A 21,693-nucleotide genomic window follows, 5' to 3' on the forward strand; every position below is an offset into this window, starting at 1 on the left:
GTTTGAAGTGGATTTAAAAAATAAAAATAAAATAAAATGTTGTTGTGCAGCACGGGTGGAGCAGTAATAATGTAGCATTTCTACACACCTTTACCCCTTAACTCCACACCCCTGACACAAAGAAATGTAGTGCCTGTGCAGTATCAAGTGTGCTGTCACCTCTGTCATGCAGACCAAGCTGAGCTCAGTGTCCCTCCGAGGGATCAGCGCCTCCAACTCTGCAAACGATATCAGCGGCAACGATTTCCATGGCAACTACGCCTTTGAGGGAATTGGGGACGACGACCTGTAACCCCCTCCTTTTTTTTTTCATATCACTCTGAACGATTGGGACGACAAAGATCACAAGCTGAGCTGAGCCGAGCTGAGCGGCACGTCCGCGTCCGATTCTGCAAGATTGTAGCTTCCTCCTGGAGACTTCGCTGCCTTAAGCTTTCTCTCGCTCTTTTTTTTTTTCTTTCCCTACTATAAAAGCTCATCTTTATAGTTTAAAGTCATCATACTCAATTTAAGCTTTGTCTCTATGCTATGGAACTTGTGACAAGATTTAAATAACATGTAAAGCTACATCCCACATGGGATGCATTACTTCTACATGGCACGAGCCTTTTCTTTCTTAAGATTAGGTTGTATGTTACTGTCTCATGAATTTCCAATTCTGTTTCATTGTACAAGGGTGAATCTTTCATTGATGTGTGAAATTCTCTAACCTGGAATTTTTGAGGTACAAAGTAAATTAATATATGAAAAAAAAGCAAAGCAGATGAAGAAAACTTGCCAGATGTTGGAATTGTGCTTCGGAGGCTGTATGATCCTTTCAAACTCTAGAGCCAAATGTTTAGTTAAGACCTGGCACTAGTGATAATTCAGCAGAACTGGATATGGATAGTTATTAATTATCTAGAGTCCAGTGAATGTGTTTATCTCAGTTGAGCAATTAAAACTGTTAACTGTTGACAGTATCAGCTTCATTTTATGGAAATGTTTGGCTTGGCTATATACCAAAATATCATGTACATAGCCAATAGCTAGTTTTCATACATTTAGTGATCCTGCTCCTTTTTTGGCATGTTATTCATGTGCCAGTTTAGTAAATAAGTGTGTTTGGCTCCATAAAATGATCACTATGGTGTTTTAATACAAATTTCAGCTAATGATTGAGGCACAGCCACTCATACTGCCTTCAAAAATAGTCTAATGCCTTAACCTTTACTTTTTGCCTCCTGGGTCACCTGGGGAAGTTATACCATTCATTAAAAATTAAGAAAACCATGTTCGTCTTAGCCAGTGTTACCTAGAATCTTGCAGAACGTCTAAGATTGATTGATTTGGCTGAGCTGCTTGCACTTGCTGAACCCATATTTTTGCACAGTATTACAGGTGGAGATGGATGTTTGAGTGAAAGGTTGAGCATGACTTAACATTGTGTGGAAATTTCCAACTGGCTCTGTAAATTCATCTATGATTATTATTATTATTAAGTTTTTTTTTTTTGTTTTTTTTTTTTCCAACCAATTTTTAAGGTTTCTCATAATGCCAAATTATAGTTTACTAAAGCATTTTGCACAAGATACCTAAAAAATTATGACAATGTCACTTTTATATTATGTACATGCAATTAAAAAGTATTCTGAACATTTACTAATATGTTTATCATCAATAGTTTATTGTAATCAAATAGATCAAATGTAATCTAAGCTGTATAGAACAAAAGTTTAACTAACATTTATCATTGTTTACAGAATTTCTAGGGGACTTTTTAGTTTAAATGAAGTGTTTACAAATTTCACATCTGATTTGTATTGATTGTCATTCTTTTTCGGGTGAGTAATGGTGCCGTGTGAAGAATTCTTTTGGGCTTCAGTTCATTCTTGTAATTTGTACGTACAGTGTGTCAATCATCTCAGAGGATTTAGCTGAAAAAGGTGCTTTGTCGACGTGGCTAATGTGATCACCGTGGCTCATGCGATCTCCGAACAAAGTTAGTCCATGGAAGGTGACCAACAAAACCAACATATTCCACTATTTTCTAGCAGATGTCATTCCAGGTTTCAGCAGGCCAGGCCCTCGCTGTTAACACCTGTTATTCCAGAAAGCTTCATCTCAGTGGTTCAAAATGTAAGTCAATGCCAATCCACCACCAAGTGTACTCTCTTAGCTGTAAACGGCAAATGTTCTCAGCTTAGAAATGTCTTGTTCTTTCACTGTTAATGCTTCTGTGTGTTGTCGGTGTGTGATAGAGGGGTATGGACACACTAGATGTGTGTCACCACTGAGGCCTATTTTGATCATTTCTCTTTCTCCATATTACTGTCAAAAAACAAGTACGTGGAAGCTGCAAAGTCAATAAATGTCAATAAATGTGTAGGTGCCAAATTATACTTGGACTTGGAGTGCATTTTCAGTGTCTGGATCAAGTTGTGTTTAATTCTGCTCCAGCTCTTCATGGTGGTAGTGGTCAGGTATTCTCAAGAGGCTAAAATGAACATGATTCGGTGATTAGCTGTGATGTTTCTGAACTTCATCATTACTGAAAGCTGCACCCACTTTCACAATTTTTGGCTTAGTATCATGACATCTTGTTCATAATTCTTGCATAGGGAAACCAGCAGTTTCAGTACACATTAATACAACATAGGTAGGAACCAGTAGATTATAGATGGTTTAAAATAGTATTAGTTAGTTCCTGTATGAAATACCTTGGCTTATCTTTATTTGAGGTGTAGAAGCCCATTTCTGCCACTTTAAAAAATGAAATGGCCAAATTCTGAGATTTTCTCACAGTTGTGATGCAGGATATGTGAGCTGTTGTTCTCACAATTGTGTCTTAACATCTCGTACTTTTCGTCTTGACAACTGTAACTTGACTTAAAATGAATGTGTGTGTGTGTGTGTGTGTATATATATATATATATATATATATATATATATATATTTATTTATATATATATTTATATATTTATTTAAATTTATCAATAGGCTATAGGCATTCACATAAGTGTGTGGAGCAGTCACCTCTGGCTCTTGCTTTTGCTGTGCAAGATGGATAATAGAATAAATTACTATTTTCATCATTATAGGCGACTGTAATTGTGAACAAACTGCTAAATATAGCTGCCAGCAGCAATGACGGGGTTCAGGCACTTATGAATTACACCAAATATGAAAGTCAGGAGGAGTGGAAGAAGAACAACGGATGGTTTCTTGAGTGTTGATTGGCAGATTGTGCATATAGATTCTGGGACGAATCCATTAAGCTTTTAACACAATAGAAACTTTTCACCTCTGTTAACACCCTACAGATGAAATGCAATGCGACTGAACACATGCTCATAGTGAACGCTCCTGATATCTGATCCGAACCATAGTGCGTTCATAAAATGAGTCTGCCTGCAAATTTTTAAAAGCAATTCTTTGAGAAACAGTAACACATCAAAAATCCATAACAGTAACTTGAACTGCTTGATTCAGATGTGGTACGTATCAAAGCTGATGGTGATTGCTCAAAATTTGTAGGAGGAACAGTGAAAACTGTTTTGGAAAAACACATAAAAGAGCAGAAAATCTTCTCATTACACAATGTGATTTTTTTTTAATCATCTGGACCCACAGAATCCAGGACAAGAAGAATTTTGCTTTGTGAGACAAAAGCTATAGGCTAAAACGTAAAGTATATATGTATGTGTGTGTATATTTTATATAGAGATTTTTTTGTCTCAGTAGTGGGTCAGAGTTCCAAATGATGTGCTTGTCTGCTTGGACCCCATAATAATAATATATAGATGTGTTACGTCAAAACTGAGAGAAAAAAACAGATATTAAGTTGGAAAATTCTTGAGAACAAAGAATTTTGAGCTGTATAGTCGGAATTGTGAGGGGAAAGAAGGAATCACAATTTAGCCCTTTTCTCCATGCGGTGCAGATGGGCTCCCATGCTAAAACATAAAACAACAGATTTTTCTTCCCCTCAAGGCACGACTGAACCTTTCCACCACTGTGTTCAGCTGTTTTATGCTGCTTTTGGTGTGGCATTCAACACCAGCATGGAGAGCTATGTTTCCTGCTTTTTGACCACATCTGCAAAACCAAATACCAAAACAGTTTTACTAATATTTCACATTCCTTTTACATAAATGACTGACAGATCTTTAAGGAAAAAACCCAAACCAGTCTGATATATTGACTTTAAATGAAATAAATTTCATGTGTTTATTTCAAAATCCTCACTTAAGGCAATTATGAAACCACTGCATAAGGACGAAAGAGAACACTTGGGGACCTCAGTACTAATCAATGGGTTTTGATGCTCCAGTCTGTCATGGCAACCTGAAAAAATACCTCACTTGCATATAATAGTAGTGATTCACAAAGAGATGAAACTTAAACCAGGGTCCCTATTATATTTTTTCCTAGATTAACTAAATGCCACTGACACATCACACATTCAAAATAGAAAAAAAAAAAAAAGGTTCTATATATTAATAAAGTATGCACTTCTAATAGTGTAATACAGCCACATTAGAAAAATAAAAAATAGAAACCTATACTATATTTAGTTGACACTCACATGCTTACTAATAAGTGTCATCCTTTTTTTCCCAAGTTAAAAAAAAAAAATACACAATGGGCTAATTTCACAGTCAATAAGAAACAGGAATCAAAAGCAACATGACTCGTATGGTCTTCCTCAAAATGACTCTTCCCAGAGGGGGTAAGGGCAGAGAGCTGGACTCGAAAAATCCATGAAGGCTGAGTGATATGTATCAAGGAAGAACTGATGGGGAATAACAGTTGAAAAAACATGTTCATGATTCAAAACTAGAAATAGTGGTGCACCAGTGCTGGTTTTGTTTCTTCTGCTCATCTTGCACAGAAGTACTTCTACTGATTTTTCTTTTCCAATATGATACAATCAACTACGCAACCAGAGCTTTTCCAAATATGTGTATTTATATTTCAAATTTCCGAATAGGCTTTGGCTGAGAAATTTTGTCTTTTTCATAGGCTTGGATAAGAAATAATATTATTTTAATAGTTTAAGATAACCTAATTTACCACAATCAACTGATAGCTCGATGTCAACATTACCAGAAACAACTAGTCTAATGGCATGCCATTAGCAGTACTGGTGCATCAGAAAAAAAAAAAAAAAAAGCGCCGCATGGGCCCTGACAAAGAGCTGCACTGTGTAGTTTTAGGAATAAATTAGGACTCAATCATTTACAGCACAGATTTGGAATCTGTGCTTCACACAACTGAATGTACTGCGGTGCTGCCACTTCTTTACTGTTGACACGGTGCAGTAGGAACACCGAGAAAAATAGGTTCTTTGTAGCATCCACCAGGGAATCACATTTATTCTATGACACTGACATGTAAAAAAAATGAAATATTTTTTTTTTTTTAAAAATCCTTCCTAAAACTACACAATGCAGCTTTGGGAATTCAGGCAAAAGTGGACACAAGTTTTATGTTTTCACTCATGTTTGGTAAAAAGGGCAAAAGTGGTTTTCAGATGTAGTGTGGAAAATGAAATAAATAAATAAATAAAAATTTAAAAAATCAGATAGGGCAATGTTGTGGTGATTAGCCTGTTGTGTAAAAAAAAATATGAAAAAGACTAATAAAGTGGTGCACTCATTTACAGTAAGTCCATTTGTCTGACACAAATACAGTAACAACAGAGTAGTTTCCACCACCCTACTCCATCCAAAAGGCATCAAAATATTCTCAACATTGTTTTTCTTAATTGTGCAGGATTCTACAAACAAACAAGTAGCAGCCTCTGAAGACATTGGACAAAACACTCAAAAGACCAACACACACAAAAAACAATATAAGGGCTTTGTGGAAAAAACAAAACAAGTTGCTGGTAGCTTAGTTTTACTGAGTTATATATTTTTTTATACAATCTCAAGTTTGTGGCACAAATGTAACGTCTTTCCTACCTGGACATATACTGCATATCAACCCCTACGTCTTTCCTCTGAGTCTGAACTCCAACACCCACAGCAACTCTCATCCCTTCCTCGACCTCGTCCTCCTCCTCGTTTGGAGGCATCTGAACTTTGACCCAGCCGTCCGTGGCCAGGCCGTGCTTCTTCTGGTGCCGCTTGTAATTGTCCCAGTGGCCGGTGGTGTAGCCGCACTCCTGGCATTTGTAGGGCTTCTCCCCTGTGTGCCGGAGCATATGGCGCTTGAGGTTCATGCTCTGGTTGCAGCTGTAACTGCACACGGCGCACTGGAAGGGCTTGGCGCCCGAGTGCACCCGTTGGTGGCGCTTCAGGTTGGCCAGGTTCCCGCAGGCGTAATCGCACAAATGGCACTTGTAGGGTTTCTCGCCGGTGTGAACTCTGTGGTGGCGCTTGAGGTTGTCGAAGTGCGCGGAGGCATAGTCGCACTGTGGGCACTTGTAGGGCTTCTCGCCGCTGTGGGTTTTCATGTGGCGCGCCAAGTGGTTGGGGTAGTGTGTGAGGAAGGGGCAGGCGGCGCACGTGTACACCTTGTCGCTGCGCTCGCCGGGGCTGTTGGGTGATGATGACGAGTCCTTAGTCAGCATTTCAAGGGTGCACTTGGCACATATCTGGGCGGACGTACCGTCCTCGTCCTCTAGGACGATGCCGCACAACCGGCAAGTGAAAGGGAAAAGTGAGGGGGGAAGGGGAGCGTCCGCTACACCTCCTCTGGTTTGGACTGGTGCCCTGCTGCCGCTGCTGCCTGTGCTCTCATGGAGAACTGAAGGCTGGTGGCCAGGAGCTGGGTTTGAGGTTGGTAGGGGGGGCGGCGGTGCCCCCTTCAAGCTGTCAAAGGCTGATAGGTAGTTATTGTTCTGGGCACCCAAACTCAGGTTTGATGTTGGCCTCACAACCTCTGAAAATGTATCAAAACAAATGAGAAACAAGTGAGATTCACTGGACAGTTTAAGACTTGGCTCAGACTTCTTCAACAGAGTGAACAGTTTCATACCCAAATTCATGACAGCATCCTCCTTCACATTATACCCACACAATGAGACAGACTAACTAGATCATTACAGGACATTACATGATCAAGATATTGGTATCAGCCAATATCAGTTTAAAAAAAACAGTACTGGTAGCAAACAAATATTAATTTTACTTTAGCTATTTGGCTGATTGTGAAATTGTGTAACCTTTTTTTTTTCTTGGAGTGTTTCACATAATACAACTGTAAAATTAGTAATAAAGAAAAACTGATGTTTTGTAGTTTTAAAAATAAAAGCTGAACCTATTTTGCACCTCCATTTGTATTACAGTTCTTACAAAAACACAAAAGGAAAGGAGCTCAAAGGCACAAAATACAGACTCAATGACCAATTCCCACGTGAAATAAATGAACAACACAAGGGTGTCTAGCCCATCCTGAAACATCACAGATAAAACAATAAACGTGTAAATCTGGTTGTGGATAAACTATACATAGAGGGACGGCTCTAGCGTAACTCCAACACCACCCCATGGCTTTTCTAACGTACTATTTCACACCCACAATACACAGATTGCTCCACACCTTATGTACTGATATGATTCTCTTCCACTACTCTCACTCCTTAAACCCATAACAGACCCAGAGCTCTCACATACATGTAAACACCCCTTACTTCTATGTCTCCCCTGTTGCAAAGTGTCAAGACTGTTTATTCAATTCAATTCAGTTCAATTCATTTTTACTTGTATAGCATCAAGTCAAAACAAAAGTTTTCTAAAGGTGCTTTACAGAAACCCAACAGGTATTGGCCAAATCCAGGACCAAAATTTCCCCCAAGAGCAAGCACGGGGTGACAGTGATGAGGAAAAAAAAAATACGGCAAAAACTCCATCAGAAGAAAATCTTAATACATTAAGAAAATATGAATTACACTTGTCTGATATGACAAAAAAAAAAAAAAAAACAGTTCTAAATACAGCAACTAAAACACAAGCAGTTTGAGTATAATAATACATCAGGAAAATGTCTCGCATATCAACTACAACAGAAAAGGGAAAGAGGCATTATTTCAGCTATAAAAAAACTCAGCGGGGAAGACCTGTATCTGTACCTGTCACCCCATCTATAATCCATATTGATCAAACAGGTTTTATCAAAGAAGACATGCAAGCAATAATTCACAAAGACTGTTGAACATAACCCATCAGGCCACTCAAGACATGGAAAAACAATAATAGCTTCATTAGATGCAGAGAAAGTCTTCGATCGAGTCAACTGGTCATTTGTATTTGACATACTACACAAATTTGGATTTGGAAAATCATTTATCAGCTGGGACACAATACACAACTCACCAAAAACAGTAGTCATGATCAACGGAATAACATCATCCACAGTTTCACACTACACAGGGGGACAAGACAAGGACAAAACACTTGCCACAGCAGTCCACGTTTTTTTATCAAAAAAAATGATAAACCATAAAATAAACCTGTATGCAGATGACATTTTACTCTATCTACAAACCCACAAGTCTGATTACAAGAAACCATGCACCCATTCAGTAGATTCTCAGCAGCTTCACATTTCTCTATAAATGGGTCAAAATCACCATTATTACAGGTCTCTAAAAAGAGCTGGAATCCATCAGCCGTACAACCACCCAGCCCTCCCACCACAGATACCATGAGATACCTAGGTATTAACATTTTCCCCAAGTTGTCAGAGCTGGTGCACTTAAATTTCAATCCACTCATCAAAACAACAGAAGATGACACAAACAGATGGATGAACCTACCTGTCTCATTAATTGGAAGAATATTGCTCAAAATTAATTAATTTTCTTAAAGATCCCAACACACCCACCCCTCACATGGCTTAACTCTCTAGACTGGGGTTGTCAAAAATATCGATACTCAGAAAAGTATCGATACTAAAAGGCCGTATCCAGATACCATATTAATTTGCCAAAGTATCGATACTACAGTGCACGAGCGCGTCACGCGCACTCGACAGGCAGCGCCGCAGGCCAAACAGTGCCCAGTAGGCAGAGCTCCAGCGGCCAGTGTTGCCAACTTGGCGACTTTCTTACTAAATCTGGCGACTTTCCAACTCCCATGGCGACTTTTTTTGTCAAAAGCGACAAATCTAGCGACTTTTCCTGGTGTTGTTGGAGACTTTTCTGGTATTTTGGAGACTGACATGAAAGCACGTATTGTTCCTCTGCAGTTCCTGTTCTCAGTGAGCAGCGGGTGCTGCCGCGAGCCCCTCCCCCGCCCCAAAGTCCTCACAGGCGGTCACAGCCTCCAGTCGCAGGCAGCTACAGTCAGGAGAGGAGCAGAGAGGAGACCCTCACCACTCCGCGTCCAGGCAGCAAATGAATCGCGCATGCGCAAAGCCGCCATTGACACAATTCCAGAAAATGTCAATCATATAAAACAATACTATGTTAATAAAAATAATGCTTAGTAGTTTGTAGTAAATTTGTAGTTCTAAAACATATGTCATTGTTATTTTTGCACGATAAGTTAAAATGTTGTAAAATTATTATGTTATTTGGGTGATTTTTGCAATTTGCACAGAGTGAAAACAAAATGTGATTTTATTTTTTATCTTTTTGATTGAAAAGGCTATTTTTGAGTTTTAATTTTAATAAAAATATATTTTTATGTCTTTTAAATTTTTGTCATTTTTTTTTATCCCCGCAGTATCGAAAATGGTATTGAGTATCAAATATTTTCCTGGGTATCGATATCCAGTTTGAAATTTTAGTATTGTGACAACCCTACTCTAGACTCAACAATAAATAAATTTTACTGGAAAAATAAAGAATGAATGAAATTGTCTACAGTACAAAAACCAAAAAACCTCAGAGGTCTTGATGCACCAAACTTTCGCCACTACTTCCTTGCCAATCAGTTAAACATTATCACCAAATCCATCCCACCGAACAACGCTATCCCTGGCTAGACATCAAACAACAACAGTGCAAAGACCTGGACATCGTAACTCTGCCATTCATCAGCACCTACATAAAGTGCCATAACTGCTTTAAAAACACCACAATTGCTACAATTCTGACAGCTTAGTGGAAAGCTCACAAAATCATGCATTCATTTCATTCAGTCATTCCTTTGAAAGAATTGACCCACAAGTACAAAACAGACCACGAATCTTTTTGTTAAATATGCACAACTCAAATCTGCCATAACACATAAAATCAACTTAAAACAATGCAACATTCAAGCTTCTGTGCTAGCAGAAGAAATAACCAGGCTTACAACACCTAGAACAAAAAAAACTTTCAAAACTTTACAGGCTCATCAACACTAACCTGACAATATCCTTCTCAAAGTGGCAAAAAGATCTCTCCATTTCACTAGATAACCACTCTTGGACCAAAATCTGCAGAAACACATTGTAAGTGACTAGCATACCCAACATACCCAACTCATATAATACAAAAAAAAGTAAATGTATATGTACACAAATATGTATGTGTATATACATTATATGTATATATATATATATATATATAAATATATATGTGTGTGTGTGTGTGTGTGTGTGTATATACACACACACACAAACACTATCAATTTTCATTTATATTTTCATATATATATATCTATATATATATAGATATATCTATATATATATATATATAGATATATATATATGAATAGATATCTATCTATCTATCTATCTATCTATCTATCTATCTATCTATCTATATATATATATATATATATATATATATATGTGTGTGAATATATCTATATATATATATCTATATAGATATATAGATATAGATATAGATATATAGATATAGATATAGATATAGATATATGAATATATATATTCATATATATATTCACTCTCCTTCTTTGAACAAGAAGGAGAGTGATGGAGTGCTGCGGCAGATGACCTGGCCTCCACAGTCACCAGACCTGAACCCAATCCAGATGGTTTGGGGTGAGCTGGACCGCAGAGTGAAGGCAAAGGGGCCAACAAGTGCTAAACACCTCTGGGAACTCCTTCAAGACTGTTGGAAAACCATTTCAGGTGACTACCTCTTGAAGCTCATGGAGAGAATGCCAAGAGTGTGCAAAGCAGTAATCAGAGCAAAGGGTGGCTATTTTGAAGAAACTAGAATATAAAACATGTTTTCACTTATTTCACCTTTTTTTGTTAAGTACATAACTCCACATGTGTTCATTCATAGTTTTGATTCCTTCAGTGAGAATCTACAATGTAAATAGTCATGAAAATAAAGAAAACGCATTGAATGAGGTGTGTCCAAACTTTTGGCCTGTACTGTATATATATCTATATATCTATATATATATAGATATATATAGATATATAGATATATAGATATAGATATATAATCTATCTATATATAGATATATATATATAGACAGATAGATATGTGTGTATATTATGATTGTTTTCCCTAACCCCCCACACGTGCACACACACCATCCATCTCACTCATCTCCATTAAACATTACTATCAGTCAACTCAAACAAGCAAAAAGTCTCCACCCCCTTGCTTTTTTAAAAATTTCCATTCATTTATTTACTTATGTTTTTTTTTATTTCTCTTTATCTCATTTAATTTTTGTCTCTCTCTCTCTCTCTCTCTCTTCCTAAACTTTTCAACCCTTTATTTTTTCCCTGGCTAGGGTGATGAGTTAAATAAAAAAGAGGGAAAACAAACAAACAAAGTGTGCATGTGTATGTATACACATACTTATATACATAAATACACACACACACACCTATATGCATTCGTATGTATATTTATATAAATATACATTCATATATATGTATAGATATATCTGTATATGTATATGAATATAAACGTACATATAATACATGAAAATATATATATATATATATATAGAGAGAGAGAGAGAGAGAGAGAGAGAGAGAGAGAGAGAGGGAGGGAGAGAGAGAGAAATAAATAAATAAATAATAATAAAATGGCGGGGCACAGGATGTCACTAGTCACCCCTGCCATCTCCCTTTTTTTGCCTCTTCTTCCTCCTTGCTTCTTTTTCTCCCTATCTGCTCCCTTTTTTCCACTCCCTTTAGATTTGATTTACCCTAAGGTTGTTTCTTTATTTCACTCCACCGTAGCTCCTTCTCATGCCTGGCCTCTCTCCACATCCTTTAAATATTTCATTTGTCCTACTGTCCACTTACAAAATGCCTGTCCCCGTCATTTCTCCCAACGTTTCAAAGTCCGTCTTGCCTGGATCACCTGGTTTCTATTGCTTCACTAAATAAAAAAGCTGTTATGGGTGGGAAGATGTTGGATATTGGTATCAGCCTCAAAAAAAAAAAAAAAGTTCCATCCCCATTACAAAGACAACAATTATTGGTATGTGTCTGTTATTTGAGGAATTGGAATGAATAAGTTCTACTTAAAACTGCCAATACAAAAACAAACAGAGTTTTTGCCACTGATGTGCCTTTCAATAATTTGATTTTGACTTAATACCTGCTGTAATGTCGGGAAATATACACCTACTGGAAACAAGAAGAGGCTGGATCACTTTTCCTGAAATAAATCAATTTCAAACAGAAAGGCCTACCCTTGGCTGAAGCCCCCGGCTCCTCCATGTTGGTTCTCTGCCCCGTCACTTGCCTCTTCAGACTGGTTTGGCCACTGGTGGGGCGCGGGGCGTCCTGTCCCACGCCAGTGGAAGGCACATGCATGCGCTGGTGCCTCTTGAGGTTGCCAAGCGAACTGCAGGCAAAAGTGCAGCTGTCACATTTATAGGGTTTTTCCCCGGTGTGGATACGCAGGTGTCTCTGCAGGTTAACCAGCTGGGCGGAGGCGTAGGTGCACAGTGGGCAGTTAAAGGGCTTCTCCCCATTGTGCGTCTTCATGTGCCGTTTCACATGGTTGGCGTAGCGTGAGGAGAAGCCGCAGAGATGGCACGAGTGCAATTTGGGCAATCCGTCGTCACCTGTCAGTACTTTGTCGCTCACCCCGTTTCCCACCCCTTCACTGTCAATCTGTACATGGGAACCCGAGCGAATCCCACTGACGCTACCAAACGAAGAGCAGAAGTCTGTGCTTTTTGCTTCCCTGGAGGCTTTGCAGCACCTAAGGCAGTATGGACCTACTAGGTCGATGCCTGGTCCAAGAGGTTCATCGCGCAGCTGGCCACAGCCCCTGCAGGACAGGTAGGGGGGGAACGTGGGCTCCGACTGGCCTCCTCTGCCTTCATCTTCCCTTCCGTTGTCGGCTGTGCCACGTGAGTTGTCTGCTTCACTTTCCATGCTGAGCTGGCTGTAGGCAGGGCTCTGCTCATCACCCAGAGGATACACAGAGAAACCAATCTCAGCAGCTACTTCTGCGTGGGGAAAATATAGAGAGAAAAAGCTTGTTCCAACTTTTGTGAATGAGGGTTTTCAGCATTGAGACCTTAATGCTGTAACAAATCTTCAGAAACAATCATTTCAATTTGCTTCAACATGTTACACAATTTATATTAGAAGAATGGTAGAATGGTAGAATGGTGCATGATCAGACCCTGTTTGAAATGGTTCAAATCAAGTCACTTAAAGGACCATATCATTAATTTTGCATGTTTAACATAATATACAAAATATATAGACTTCATGTTTCTGCTAATCTTTTCCCAAAGCAATCAGCCATATTTTAGAACACTGATATCATTTTCCTCCCTTTTACCAAGCCACTGGTTTCCATTCATTCCACTACGATATGAAAATGAATTTTCAGAGACTCCAAACTTTCTTCACACCAGTATTCCATCACTGTAATAAAGTCGTCCACATTAGTTTTTCTAAATGCAGCAGCACTGTTGTGACTTGAAACTCAGCAGAGCTAAACAGTTATCAGTTCAGTGGTTTATGGATGGCAACAACTTTGTTAGCTGCAGAAGCAGAATTTTATAAGGAGTCTGTTTTGATCAAAAATTCCAATTTGAAAAAGGAGGAACACTGATTATATGTTGTGAAATCTTTGAATTGCAAAATGGTTTGCTGCAATGTAAAATGTTGGTCAACTGTAGAAAATGGGCCCAACATTCAAAATCACTGGTATGGTCCTTAAATAACTCTAATGGTATTTTCTCTGGCCACTCTCACCAACCAGTTACCTAAGTTTGGACAATAAAACAATCCTGAAAAGTCCCTGGCTGTTACCTGAGATACCCTTCAATTCAGACTGGACTTTGTAAAATAACTTAGGAACAAATCATGTTTCACAGAAAAAAAAAAACACAAATCAATTCCAGACAAACTGCAAGATCTGATACTCACAGGGCAACCAGCGAGGTTAACTGCATTGTGTTGTTTTGATGGAATAAAAGAAAAAAGCCTTTTCCAGAGGGGAGAGAGAAAAGCTTGAGCACACAGTACTGTGGCTCACAGCCTCTCTTTCTTTCTGTGAGATGGCCTTCGCACCATCTGAGGCAAAGCAGGCAGCAGAGAAGGACGAGCACCTTCCTTCACAGACAGAGGGTGGATGTGAGGGAGGCGAGAGTCGGAACTGCCCTTTTATCCTGCCCCTTGGAAACCCCTTGTGGATGATTACTGAGCCTAATGATAATGATGATGACTATAATGGTAAGGCTGATGATGATGATGATGATAATGATGATGAGGGTAGATGATGATGATGAGGGTAGATGATGATGATGAGGGGGAAATGATAATGATAGTGGGGTAGTGGGAGCAGAGGCAGCAGATGATGATGATGATGATGATGATGATGATGATGGTGATGATGATGAATAAATGCCCTCCTGTAATGGTGTCCTTGATGGTAATGGCCCTATTTTTATGACCCTTATATAATAATGGTGTCTCAGCTCCTTTTTCTACTTTTCCATTTTTCAGATCATTCTCTCTGACAAAGAGTCATGCTGGGAAATATGGGCTGCAGCCGTACTTTCATTTCTCTTGCTGTCACACAGAGAGGGGCTGCACTTGATACTGAGAGACATAAAGTGCAGCAAGTCCTTTTTGTATTGTTACCACTTCAGAAAAGGTGCCACGATTACATTCGCTTTAGCAAAATTAGAATTCCCTCAAAGTTTTTTCTAGCAATGACAGTAAATGAAAATTTATATTGTTGTATATTGTATGTTATATAAAGTATGATAAGGCCAGCTAAGGGCTGGGTGATATGGCCAATTCAGATGTTACAATATCTTTTACTGAATACCTTGATATCAGTAGTGTCGAGATAACTTTCTGACACCAAATCACTTGTAATGTGGATATGATGACCAAGGAGGTGGAGGCAAATAACAGAGCAGCTACAACGCTCTAATAAGTTCAGAAAATAGCATCCCTTTACTGTAATGCAGCCTTTAAAACCAGGAAAAGACAACACATATGCCATAACACAATTACAATATTACAATATGCAAAATCTCAGATCCCAGCCCTATTATCACTGCACCAAACCAAATGACACTGTGTGGTCCTCTAACTCTCAGACATAAAAGCAAGAATGTTGGAAAACAGCATATCAGTAAAAAAAACAACAACAAAAAAAACAAAAAAAACAAGAGAGTATACAAAACAATTACTCAATTGAAAAAGCCAGTGAAAGAGAATGAGGGGTGCAAATAAAATAGATGAGCAGTAGATACAGTAGGTGTCTAAAATAAAGCCAGTAAATAGATATATAGGCATATGACACACACACACAAACAAACACACACACACACACACACACACACACACACACACACCCTTCCAAATACTTGATAAAACACTGGTTTACAAACCTGACAACTTTTCCAGGCCTAGAATCTTGTTGTCATGATCAGGATCACCAAACTCAAGGTCTTGTCCTAGAAGGAAGTCTGTGTCTAAGGTGAGGTTTCCTGGAGCTTCAATGGCTACACCATCTTCAGAATCCACTACAGTCATAAAAAGGAGCCAATCAGCAACACTGGATGACTACCGGCACTTCTCCGTAACTTAAAAGAAGGATGGCTTTTCAAAATTTGTTTGCATGAAAATTCCACTATTGCAGTACAGTCCTGGAGGAAATGACACATAGAATGCATCATTACAGAGAGAAACCATACAGCTGCAGCAGCTGGAAGTTCAGTGATTTTTTGTTTGTTTTGTTGACATTTAGACCTTTGATACATACTTGCTTTCTTACAAAAACAGGGGGAAAAGGGTGATTAGCAAATTAACAAAAAAATTACTGGATAATTTATTTGCACAACAAAAACAATAAAAAAAGAAAAGAACCAACAAAACTGAAGAAAAACAAAAATACCATAAAATTATTCAAAAATTTATTTATATATTATTTATAACATTTCAAAACTTACAAGAAAACTACATTTATGATTATTAAAAATAATACATTTAAACGTCACATCAGTGATGCTGGGTTGACATCAGATTTCTTGTGTTTCAATGGTTATGACAGATGTCTTAAAGCAGTCTCAAGCATTTAACCCTTAACATGGGAAAAAGGTGAGGAAATAACCTGAAAATTAGCAAGATATTAGTAAACAGATACCAGTAAATGAATAGAAGCTGACAAAACATTTAAAAAATGAATAAAATTGTAAAAATATCTTACAATTTGGTAAAAAAAAAAAACCCCAAAAACTCCAAGATATTTTTTTTTTTTTAATTCTCCTAAAAATGAAAAAGAAAAAGATTTTTTTTTTTTAAGGGGGGAAAAATAGCACTCAAAAAAAAGCTTGCCTACAGGCAACTGTAGTCTGTAGCTGTAGTCAATGCAGAAGCAAAAGGCTCTTGATGGATCTATGGCTTATATGTGCATCTGGTCCAGTTATAAATTAACACAAATATTTCAGTGTCCAGCAAATCTTAGTTTAAAGTTAGACAAACAAATTACAGTTGCAGGACTCGTTGTGAACATGGAACATGGCAGAGATAGAGTGATGATAATGAGAATGTTGAGTAAATTAGTCCAAAAGTCATCAGTGGATTACACCATGCGCGTCACAGTACTGGAAAGCATCACAGCGTATAAATAAATGACACTTTAACAATAGCCATTTTATGGTAAGAATGGTAGTTTTGACTCTTTCTTGCTCAATTAAAATCAGGTTTAGGCCTATAGCATAATAAATTAAATTCAATTATTATCTACATTATTCAGATGAAAAAGAACAGAAAAAAATACCTGAAGACTTTTTTCTTGTTGTGATATGGTAACAATAAATAATCTTAATAATCTTAATATGCAATATTGACCTCTACAAAAACATAACTGTAATTTTTTATTTTATCATAACTGTATTTTTTTCCCCAGATTCTGTAGAGTCTTTACATTATTACTGCTTTACAACTAATATTAAACTAAAAGCTAAATCACACCTTAATTTAGGTCTCTCAATCACAAAAAAAGATCATTACTAATATTAAACTACGTGTTCTAGTAAACCCTCTTATTTAGATCCACTAAACTGGTGTGACATTACAAATTTGTTTAAAAAGGTTGGATCTGAAATGTTTAATTGCAGATATGCTTGCCTTTATGTTACTGGTCCATAACACCATCCCATACAGACCAGGCAGATAAATGTGACAAGAGGACACAAACAGTGCTACAGATTCATGAAAACCAAGGCACTGGTAACAGTACACAGATGGGACTCGGTCACTGCGGCTGCTGCTAATGACGCTTGAAATTCTAACGTGTTCTCACAGGCTTAATGGAAACCAACACCCTTGAAACACAGCTGTCACTTTTAGGAAAAAACAAGCTGATTCAAAGACAACATGCACAACCTTTTTATTAAAGCAAATCCTCCTAGCCTAATGTCACCACCTAGTGGACATTTTGGTGTCAGACATGGAATTACCATGAGAGGTTTTCCACATCTTCTCAAGGCCATAAGTCATGTTAACTTACAACAAAATGTGGTTATTGTGTGTCTGGCTATACAATAGGTGGCAACATTAACTTTTGCTATTAAGGTTATGGTGATACGCTGGGCCAATCGGATCTTTACACAATAATACAGAGGGATAAATACTACACTGAGGCTTTTGCATTGCACTGCACTTACAGACATCCATAGTGTAGCTACACCTTGCGAGTAATATCACTGTACAAGAACATCTTTTGTAGATGCTTTAATTTGTAAGTGACAAATGTTGATGAGCAACTGAGCATTTTACCAGGCTGTGCGCAGACTGTGGACAATGACACTTCAGGATACACTGGAATGTGTCATGGCCAATCACACGGCAAGATCACGACTACCTTCTTTTTCACTTGTTACATCAAACTACATGCATAACAGAGAGGCATATGGCATCTAAATTTGCTGGACAAAATATTATCCTAGCACAGCACTTAGGGTTCAAGACTTGCTCGTGGCTCACATCATGTGGAAGCCTTGCTTGCATGAATGATACCAGTTCACATAAATGAGTTACTATTGTGATGACTACTAGGAGAAGAAATCAGAGTGATAAACACTGCCTTTCCGCTAATTTGGTAGCATTTATGTCTAGTCATATTGACAGGTATAGGGTCCGAGACTAAATTATTGTTTGTGTTAGCATGAAGAGCATGTGTATCATATATATAAGTATCAGCTTAAGCTCGGTATAAAACCATGTAATAATGATAAAACTTTTAATATGAACATTATTCTCGCAGTAATTTACAATGTGCCCATTTGCCAACTAGAGGAAATAGACAACACTCAAAATAACAGCCATAATCATATGAGCTGCTTTGACATATGCTCTTTGTCAGCATCATCTACATCATCTTTGCCTACGGCAGCTGGCGAGTGACAAAGGTCTGTGAGTGAGCAGCATGAAAATATATGCTCCCCGTTCTAAATCAGTTGGCAAAAAAAAGGGACCTGCAAACTGCAAGCTGCTGCCAATGTGTCTTGATTTTTTTTTAATGAAAATTTATTGACACAAAATGTCACATAGATATTAATACACTTTAGGTGTAACTTCCAGTGTGCAGACACTTTTGTTGTAAGAGCCTGTAAGTGGTGAATTTGACAAGCAGCATTAGCTGTTACTCTGTGTTCTTGCACTTTTGATAGAGTGTGTTTGATGTGATAGCCCTTGAGGCACCCTGAGAGGAATGCCTGGTGTCCAAAAAGCAGGCAAAGCAAGGGGAGACAGGGGGTGAAAGAAAACAGGTTTCCATAAGGGACTGAATCTTGAACCCAAAGATACAGTATGTTTGTCAGATTAACAGAATGCGATGATTTCAGAACATTAGTTCAGCTATGACTTGATCTTTGGTACTTACACTTGACTGGCTGTGGATTCTGTTGTTTTTTTCTTGGCATCTTCCAGTCCGCCTCTCTCCTCTTTGCAACGTCTTCTGGAAGACTTCCAAAACCATCAGCTCATTCTCATCCCTTTGAAACTTTGTCTTCAGTATCTCTAAAAAGGAGGGGTTAAAAAAAAAAAAAAACATGCAACAACACTGATATTAGTCGGTTGTGGTTAGGGGTGGGGAAAAAATGCATTCACTTAAGTATTGCGTTTTTTATATATATATAATTTTTTGATCATTTCTATGTTACTGGATTACTGAATTAGTGAAAATGGGTTCTCTAGGCACCCATGGGTCTCCCCTTTGCAGACATACCCACCTTTTATTAATCCAATGCAGTTCTGGGGCAAAAAACAAGCAGATTGTTGCATGCAGTACAAATGTGTCCTGTTGGCCTATTCTGTAATGGTGTATTTGTCCAGACTGGGGCCTAAACAGTCTTGGAGTTGCATCAATTAAGTTTGACTAGAAACCTGAGAGTCTTGGATTCAATGAGCCACATTTGATTCATGTATGATGATAGTAGCTATTACATTGTAGTGTGACCATTTTTTGAAGCTTGACACCACTGTATAAAATGACCAATTGTGGCCTTGGGATGCTCACACCTTCATAAACCTTTACATCCACAAACTAGAGGAGAATTCAAAAAACAAAAATCACAATAAATCACAATATCAAATTGCAATTCTTAATAATCGCAATACCAATCACCACTGCAATCGAATCAGCACCCAAACATAATGACAGTATTGAACCGAGAGATCGGCATATCATCCCAGCACTAGTTGTGGTTCTCACATGGGTTTGCTGCATGCAGCATTAATAAAAAATCTAACAAGGCTAGCACAGAGCTCATGCTAATTAACATTCACTGCTTTCACCTAAAATTATGGGACAGCAGTGATTATCTCACTTCAAAATGTATGACATCAAGCCCATATACAGCCATAAAGAAAACGAACAAGAAAACAAGACACAAGATTGTGGGATTTTCTGGTCCTATTTGTATAGTTCTTAACCACATCAGCTCTAGTCGAGGCTGGGCACTGTGATGACACCCAGCTGTGTTCCTTAAGCTGATCTTAATGAGAGATTTGTTCATGTCAGCCAATATTTTAAATGAATTCACATAGAAGAAGCATATACTGAGTGATGTTAGCTTTCAACTGACTCATTTTCAAATGACACCTACTGAATGATACTAGCAAATCAAGCTAGTTTAGCAAGACGGTTACTGTTAGCTTTAGTATTTGAGGCAGCAACTGGGTAGGAAGCAAAATAACCAGCTATTTAACCAGAAAAGTGGCTAAATGATCAATAACATAAAGCTCATGTTAAGTATGCAGTGAAAATGTCAACAGTGTTTTCGAAAGGTGTCGTTCCCCAGCCTACAGTGTGTAACACCAGCGCGTCCTCGTCAGCTATCACTAGCCTGTAGTAGTGACTGGCAGGTACCATCATTAGCTACTGTTAGCCGCGGCTAACCGTGTTAACCAATAGCTATATTAGCCGAGGAGCTAGCGTTAACTAAACTAGCTGTCAGGCTAACTTACCTAAAATACGTAAATATTCCTGTCGAATGCGATGTCTGTCGTTGCTATAAACGTCATTAGACGGCAAGTGAACTTGGTCAAATGTAGAGCTTCTAGAGATCCGCCATTTCTTCATGAGCTGCGGTGACAAAGAAAGGCAATTAATGGTGTTTTTCATAACTTAATTGATTTTCTGATTCCCATTGTATACATTCTCTTCCGCTTACTAAGGTGTTTCCGTTTCCTAAAGTAATTTCCGGTTGGTGAGTTAGTGCATCGCGGTAGTTGTAGTTTTTATAGAGGATCTTCAATAATCCATACTGTGACCGGCTTTCAAGTCCCAGTTAAAAACATACCTTTTCTTGCTGTTTTCTTCTAGCTTAGGTACAATATCTATTTTATCACTGTACTCAGTATTAATGGCTTTTATTAATCTGCTCCAATGGCCAAAACTGAATTTGATTTTGCCACTGATTTGGTTTTTAACCTAAAATTTTATGACTTATTTTTTTTCTTTTTCTTTTTTTTTTTCAAACTTGTTCTATTTGTTGCAGTGTCTCCATTTTCACTTGATGTTGTGCGACTTGTTTTTTAATCTATTTTTTTTATCTGTCTGACTTTGTGCAGCACCTCGGGCACGGTTTTGTTGTATTTAAATGTGCTATAAACTGACTTATGATTGCACATCTCATCAACGGTCTATGGATTTGGAAAGGGCTGCAAACAAAAGCACAGTGATCTACTTTGAAGACAAGCCCTATGGTTTTATGCAAAAAAGAAATCTTCAAACATAAATGGACTAACACCAAATAAACACAGCATAGCTCACCAATAAGGGCAAAAAGTCCTTATCATCTGGTCATGCAAAGATTAAGATTTTTACCAGGTTAAATTGAAGGT

At 38.0% G+C, this 21,693-nt stretch overlaps 2 protein-coding genes across 7 annotated transcripts in view; one reads left to right on the forward strand and one right to left on the reverse strand.

Annotated features, from left to right (window-relative positions):
• snx17 (sorting nexin 17) overlaps positions 1–2,384 on the forward strand; it is a 30,322-nt gene extending 27,938 nt beyond the window's left edge. For both annotated transcript variants that reach the window (XM_030047472.1, XM_030047473.1), the window contains exon 15: positions 173–2,384. In XM_030047472.1, coding sequence (XP_029903332.1) covers positions 173–292 — 120 coding nt within the window. In that variant the 3' untranslated portion in view covers positions 293–2,384. The remainder of the gene's footprint in view (positions 1–172) is intronic.
• A 1,795-nt stretch (positions 2,385–4,179) lies between these two features.
• znf513a (zinc finger protein 513a) lies at positions 4,180–21,052 on the reverse strand. Of its 5 annotated transcripts, XM_030046682.1 has the most exons (6): positions 21,021–21,052; positions 20,815–20,932; positions 19,229–19,365; positions 15,732–15,866; positions 12,552–13,319; positions 4,180–6,870 (listed from the first exon to the last, which is right to left on the reverse strand). In XM_030046682.1, the coding sequence occupies exons 3-6, from the start codon at positions 19,266–19,268 to the stop codon at positions 5,945–5,947; spliced, it is 1,869 nt and encodes a 622-aa protein (XP_029902542.1). In that variant the 5' UTR covers positions 19,269–19,365; positions 20,815–20,932; positions 21,021–21,052; the 3' UTR covers positions 4,180–5,944. The 5 variants fall into 5 exon arrangements, with proteins under 5 accessions (XP_029902542.1, XP_029902541.1, XP_029902543.1 ...); XM_030046681.1 differs by lacking the exon at positions 21,021–21,052 and having other exon boundaries at positions 20,815–21,013; XM_030046683.1 differs by lacking the exons at positions 20,815–20,932; positions 21,021–21,052 and having other exon boundaries at positions 15,732–15,989; positions 19,229–19,352.
• Positions 21,053–21,693: the final 641 nt, after the last annotated feature.

This window comes from Myripristis murdjan, chromosome 24 (assembly GCF_902150065.1).
Source record: "Myripristis murdjan chromosome 24, fMyrMur1.1, whole genome shotgun sequence".
In the NCBI taxonomy this organism is placed as follows: Eukaryota; Metazoa; Chordata; class Actinopteri; order Holocentriformes; family Holocentridae; genus Myripristis; species Myripristis murdjan.

Bases quoted from the DNA above. Each gene is read 5' to 3' on its own strand.
- znf513a (XM_030046682.1), bottom strand. From the start codon at position 19,268: ATGCCAAGAAAAAAACAACAGAATCCACAGCCAGTCAAGT. The intron at 15,867-19,228 runs GTAAGTACCAAA...TTATGACTGTAG, and splicing joins GAATCCACAGCCAGTCAAGT to TGGATTCTGAAGATGGTGTA. The intron at 6,871-12,551 runs GTAGGCCTTTCT...ATACATTTTCAG, and splicing joins GCCGGGGGCTTCAGCCAAGG to AGGTTGTGAGGCCAACATCA.